Here is a 6,154-nt window from a genome sequence, read left to right on the forward strand (position 1 = left end):
AAACATGATTATTATATATATATAGTCTCCTATACCTGCACAAGAAAAGAAAAAAAAAAAAATAAATAGTAGGGCAAATCATTTTAGCCTCCCCAATCTCGCCTTCATCTCTATTATTATTATTATTATTATTATTATTATTATTATATATAGTGTCCTATAACTGATGGGCCACAAGAAAAGAAAATAAAAAAAATAGGGCAAATCATTTCAGCCTCCCCAATCTCGCCTCCATCTCTATTCTCGTTCTCAACTCTGAACTTGCCCTCTCTCTCTCTCTGTGCATTACAAGAATCAGAAGTTCAAAACCTATATATTTCAATTTATCGGTATATCATTTCAGATTGTTCAGAAAATCAAAACCCATATCTTTCAGTTTCCATCGCCGCTATTCCAGTTTGGGTTCGCCGTTCACAAGCTTCAGCTGCTGGCCCGCCGTCTCTCATTCTCTCTGCAACTGCTAACTTGTATGTATATTGTTTTGCAAACTTATGTAATCTTAAGGGTAAAATTGGCACCACAACTCCTCCATCAACCATTGTCTTCACTTTCCTTCCATTTCCTCCCATTTTTTGGAGGATAAGAGAACTACTGTATAAACCTATACATAACCCTCAAAAGCCTTCCCTCTCCTTTCTTTTCCTTCCACCCATTTTAGCCAAACACAATTTTTTAAACACCCTCCATCACCTTCCTTTCCCTTTCCTCCATTTTCCATTGCACCAAACTGACCCTTAGGGCTACGAGGAGGAAGAGAGAACGGGACAGAAATGGGTAGGGGATAGAAAGGTCATTTTAACATTCAAATTGGTCACTATAAAAGTCAAAGGGCAAAAATGTCAACTCATTACCACTGGGGTGTCTTTGGTAGTTGTTTCAAACTTGAGGGGGTGTCTTTGTCCCAAAATAGGGTAAGTTGTATCTGTGTGTTCTTTTGGCAAACCTCATGGGGTATTAGTGTACTTTATCTTCATTTTTTTTTTTTTTTTTTAACGACATGCAATGCACCTCTCATTTTTTCTTTTTCTTTTATTTTTTTAAAGTGGGGAATCAACTCTTAACCTCCTACTTTGGTACAGGAGATACACGGGACTCTTGTTTCTGGGGGTAAGTTGCCGAGAGAGATGAAGAGGAGGTGTTTTATAAAACTTTCATTATTTTAATGACAGATATTTGTTAAAATGAGTAATATGCATTTTATATTTCAAGAGAGTTTTGGTGCAGTTAATTATGCATAAATTTTATTATGTAAAATGAATTAAAAAAAAAAAAAAAACTATGAGTATTTACCAACACCAGCAAAGGTCCTCTAGCCCAATTCTACAAGATGATAAGAGCCTTAATTGTCATACACAAATGAAAATTACTCATGAATGTAATCTCACTCTAATTTACAAAATACCACTAGCATGTCAAGAAGGAAATGAACTGACCGCTAATTTATACATAGGAGCACTGAAATGAGTCACTTTCTTTGCACATAAATTACCACTACCCATACAATCACACTCTTTTAATTTCTAAACTATTCTAAATTCCAGTTGGCTCTGGTGATGCATGACTGCATGTATTACAGATATTGTCCATCCTCGGCTGTGCGCGAGCTTTTAAAATCAGAATGTCCAAATCTTGAAGCTGCAAAACCATATGATACAACAACTGCAACAAGGACGCCGAATACAATGGTGAATAACTGGAAGGTAGCAAGCAACTCCCCTCGGACCTGGTGGTCCATTGAATGACATGAGATCTGGTCTCCGTTGAGCCGACAACCAGCTGGCATCATGGGGCCATATAGACTGAATGCAGTTTGATAGAACCAGAGGCCTTGAAGTGTCATAGCAATTCCACAACACAAATCAACTGGGAAGCTCGTTGAGATGAGGGCTGCAGTGACGGTGGACAAAATGCAGAGGGCTATTAGGAGGACAAGGAGGAGGTGGTAGTATCCTTCGAGGCCTTTGTGGGTAGTTGAGTGAAAGTAGAATAGAATATACTCAACACAGAATGCTGTGGCAGCAATCAAGCACAAAGCTCCTTGTGGCAATGGAAGAAAGCTGAACAAAGGGTAAAAGGGTGTTAGACTTAATACCAAAGCCAAAAACTCAATAAAAGGTGATTGTGATTAGTAAAGAAATAAAAGCCAAAAAAAAAAAAAAAACAAAAACAAATTACATTACAAGGATATGATGTTAATACATTGCAGTGAATCATTTATTTAACAAGTAGTGGTGTAAGTGACGATATTGATGCACTAGACTTGTAAAAATGCATGCTTAACTTTCAGCTATAAACTTTGTTTCACTTCCCTTTTTGAGCATGACTATTGTTATGTGCGCTCAACCTTCGTTTCTAAAATGATTACAACTACAAACAATGCCTTGACAAAGCGATGTTCATGAAAACCTCCTTAGACGCCAACTCTAGAGACTCCAATATTTGATGCCCAATTCCTGAAGTGGGATAATACACAAGTCAACTGCCTCGCCCCTCTAAAGTTACAAAATATTTGGAATCAAATATTCACATGTTATTTAGATTTACCAAAATTGAGATGTAAATAGATTTCATTCCTGGACTGTGCATAAAAATCCTCTAAGGGATTCATTTGACTAAAGATCAAATAGACAGTTGCCTATAATTTTATTTTTCCTTGTCCTCCTTAATAAATAAAAGAATCTATTTGTAAATAAATTGAAGAGTTATTCTTGTGCCTATAGTCCTTTAATTTGCAAAAAGAGGGGAAAAAACGTTTGGCAGGGAAGGTTAACCTGCAGACATATCTAAGCAAGTTACTTTTATTTAAACCTATAAAATGTACTGAAACAATCGACATGCAATGTATTTTCAGAATATTTCTTCAATTTTGTTGGTTTTAAGGGTAACTTTATTGAATTTTATATGGTTTAAATGAATGCATATAAAAAATCCCCCATTAGGTTTCTGAAATTCATTGCTACACTGACCTTCTGTCAGTGGTTTACATTCAAATTGCACATGAAATTATAAATATTTTTCCATGCATGGAGTGTTACTAACTACATTAACATTCAAATCTATGGTACAACAAGAGGCAATTTTTTCGACATAGGTTAGATTATCATAGTTACTGTTACAGGGCTAAATTACACCACGAATTTTTGCCTCTGTAATGGCACTTGGGGCCACCAAGTCTCAGCCAACACAACGCTAACAGTTACTAAGGCACCAGGTCTCTTGGAATCTGAGTGCAAGGTGCAACATGAGCCACAAGCATAATTGAAGGCGCGTGTGTAAGGTAAAAATAAAAAAAAATAAAAAAAAGCACAAAAGTCCTTTTGATCTGGATATGCATTGACAAGATTAAATACCATTAAAGTGTGCAATAAAAGCAGTAACCATGTAATTTAAACATGTATTATATTAGGATGGAAAAAAAAAAAAAAAAATCAAGCATAGGACTTGATGTAAGTTTTCACCATAAGCTCTTAAATTTTTTAAAACATACATAAGATTAAACAATGAGATGCATTGAATATGACAATGATGTGAAGTAGAGCATGTAAATTCATATTCATTTGAAAAGACAAAGAAAACAATATGAACAAATGATTAAGAAATAAGAGGCATTTTTTTGTAGCCTAGAGTCTTGTTAAAAAGCGCAAGCCTTGGCTAAAGGGTTTGACCCGTGATAGAATGAGAGGCTCTGGTTAAGCCTCGACGGGCGTATAACTTTTTTAAAGCCTAGGCATTCCTTTTGTAACTATTATTATTTTCCCTTTTACCACATAACAAAAATGTAAAATAAATACTAATGTATTAGGAGTCATTGACATTTCTAAGGGCAATCGTCGTCGCTGCAGCACACAACAGTCCTTATTTCCTACTATAATCACATATTTCACATCTCTAATAGTTATAAATTCTTTGACAAATAATAAATTCTGTTTCACTGGCCTCTCAAAGATGAAAATCTTAACTTTAGTAAGCTAAATTTGTGTTGTCCGAAGGTGAGTGAAAATCTAGTTTATAGGCCCCAATAAAAAAAAAATTAAGGGTCCAAATTATTTGTTATTTCATTTTTGCAGAAACTGAACAGATTCTTTTATAAAAATTTAAATCAGAAAAAGTTTAAGAAAATTAAAGCAGAGAAAGGCTGACCTGGTTTTCTCCGAAAGCAGAGAAATGACACCGAAGATGAAGAACATGAGAAGCATCCCGCCATGCTCGAAAATGTTCATGTAAGTGGGGTTCAAGACACCATTAACAAAAAACTTGAGGTGGGTTGAATACAGAAGCTCTATGCACATATCAATGAAAGCCCCAATTGCTACAACGTAAAGCTCCAAGTACTTGAGCCTACCATCAAAACCCGGCACAGGATTCCAAATCCTAAACTGAAATGACTTGGGGTTCGATACATACCGCATCATAGAGCTCCATGTGTGCCATACCCCAACTAAAAGAAACAATGTCCCCGGAAGAACATGCCCCATGAACGACCCCATATTTTTTTCTCTAAGACTCCCTTTATTTCTAATCAAACATTTAAACCCATGAATGATCTCTCTCTCTCTAATCTATCTATCTATAAGCAATCAACCCTAACCAATTTAAGGGTTCTTTGACTTCTTTCATAACTACTCTTCTATTAGGATTGATTTAACTAAAACTACAAAATAATTGATATGTTGGCAACCACTATTCTATTTCTACTCTCTCTCTCTCTCTGAACCAATTGTGGACAATAATAATCTATAAAACAGAATGCGGAAGCATTAGAATCTCTTATCTTCCTTGCAATCAACCAATTGAGTTCCTGTTCCAAAGAAATTTGTACCTTCAATCAAATTACTTTTTCAAAACACTTTAGCACTTTAGAATTGATGAAATTGGTGTGAAATTTTGGGTACTTTCTAAAAGAATCTTTAGTGTCTCTTTCCTATTGCTAATTGTTTTGCTTTAGACTGAGTAAACACCAACAAAGTCAATAATGGAAGCTTGAAAAGGACCTTTCAGTGGCAATATTGCAGAATTAAACAAACACAGATCTATAGTTTGTTCCACTTTGTTGAAATATAGTAATTGAGACTTGAGATCATTGAAGCTATAAACAGTACATATACATATACATATAGAGAGAGAGAGAGAGAGGGAGAGGGAGGGTAGAGATTGAGGTACCTACTTTGAAATGGTTGATTTTCGTTTTGATCCTTGTATGGGGACGATCAGAAAAGTATACCAGAGAATGAATTTGAAAAAAGAAGGAAAAAGAAAGAAAAAAGTTTAGAAAGAGAAAGCTGTGAAGTGTGAGTTTGATTAAGGAAGTGTGGATCAGATGACAATTTTTGGGTACGTCAAAAGGAAAAGGGTAAAGGAGCGCTGATAATTGTATACACATCATTTTCATAAGCGTGTCCATACTCTTTTCTGTTGCTAAAGTAAAAAACAAAGGTACATTTTGATTGGGGTTCAAACTTGGGTTGGTTTCCGGGTCAATTCTAGTTCAACCCGTGCTATAAGCTATGTTGTTTAAGTTCGGGTTAAATTCGAGTTAGAATATGTTAAATTTAATTGATCTTCTATTATTTTTAGTTTTATTTTGAGTAAAGAATTTGTATTATTTTACACAGCTATTTTGTTTGGAAGTAAAATATATATATATATATATATATATATATATTTATATTTAGTTATCGTAAAATATTTACAAACAAAAAAATATTAAGATTTAAGCTCTATTTGTTTGAATGTAAAATATTTTTCAGAAAATATATTTTTTTTATTTTTTGGTGTTTGGTTGTCGTAAAATATTTACGAAAAAAAAAAATATTAAAAATTTAATAAAAATAACTTATTCATTAATTTTTGGCAAGTTATTTTACATGCTCTATCCGATGGACTCAACCTCGACGTAGACCTTTGCCAAACACCTAAAAAATAAAAATAAAAAATATTTTACCTGAAAAAGAAAAATATTTTTCAAAAAGAATATTTTACGTCAAAACAAATAAAGTCTTAATCAAAATAACTTACTCATCAATTTTTTGTAAGTTTTTTTGCACGTTTCACTCGATGAATTCGACCTCAATCTTGACTTAGATCTTTGCCGAACACTGAAAAAGTAAAAATAATTAAAAAAAAAATTAACTAAAAAAGTAAAATCTTTTTCGAG

The 6,154-nt window shown here is 33.9% G+C and overlaps 1 protein-coding gene across 2 annotated transcripts; it reads right to left on the minus strand.

The window, feature by feature from the left end:
• Positions 1-963: 963 nt before the first annotated feature.
• On the minus strand, positions 964-5,354 carry LOC132284121 (uncharacterized). Of its 2 annotated transcripts, none has more exons than XM_059786191.1 (3): positions 5,165-5,354; positions 4,141-4,798; positions 964-2,057 (listed from the first exon to the last, which is right to left on the minus strand). In XM_059786191.1, exons 2-3 carry the CDS (start codon positions 4,485-4,487, stop codon positions 1,571-1,573), a joined length of 834 nt encoding a protein of 277 aa, XP_059642174.1. In that variant the 5' UTR covers positions 4,488-4,798; positions 5,165-5,354; the 3' UTR covers positions 964-1,570. The 2 variants fall into 2 exon arrangements, with proteins under 2 accessions (XP_059642174.1, XP_059642175.1); XM_059786192.1 differs by having other exon boundaries at positions 5,161-5,354.
• Between the last annotated feature and the right edge of the window lie 800 nt (positions 5,355-6,154).

This window comes from Cornus florida, unplaced genomic scaffold (assembly GCF_030987335.1).
Source record: "Cornus florida cultivar Cherokee Brave unplaced genomic scaffold, ASM3098733v1 CherokeeBrave_3.0.0_Hap2_Chr11, whole genome shotgun sequence".
In the NCBI taxonomy this organism is placed as follows: Eukaryota; Viridiplantae; Streptophyta; class Magnoliopsida; order Cornales; family Cornaceae; genus Cornus; species Cornus florida.

Excerpts from the sequence above, each read along its gene's own strand:
- LOC132284121 (XM_059786191.1), bottom strand. The coding sequence starts at position 4,487 with ATGGGGTCGTTCATGGGGCATGTTCTTCCGGGGACATTGTTTCTTTTA. Across the intron at positions 2,058-4,140 it reads CTGCTTTCGGAGAAAACCAG|CTTTCTTCCATTGCCACAAG; the intron begins GTCAGCCTTTCT and ends CCCTTTGTTCAG.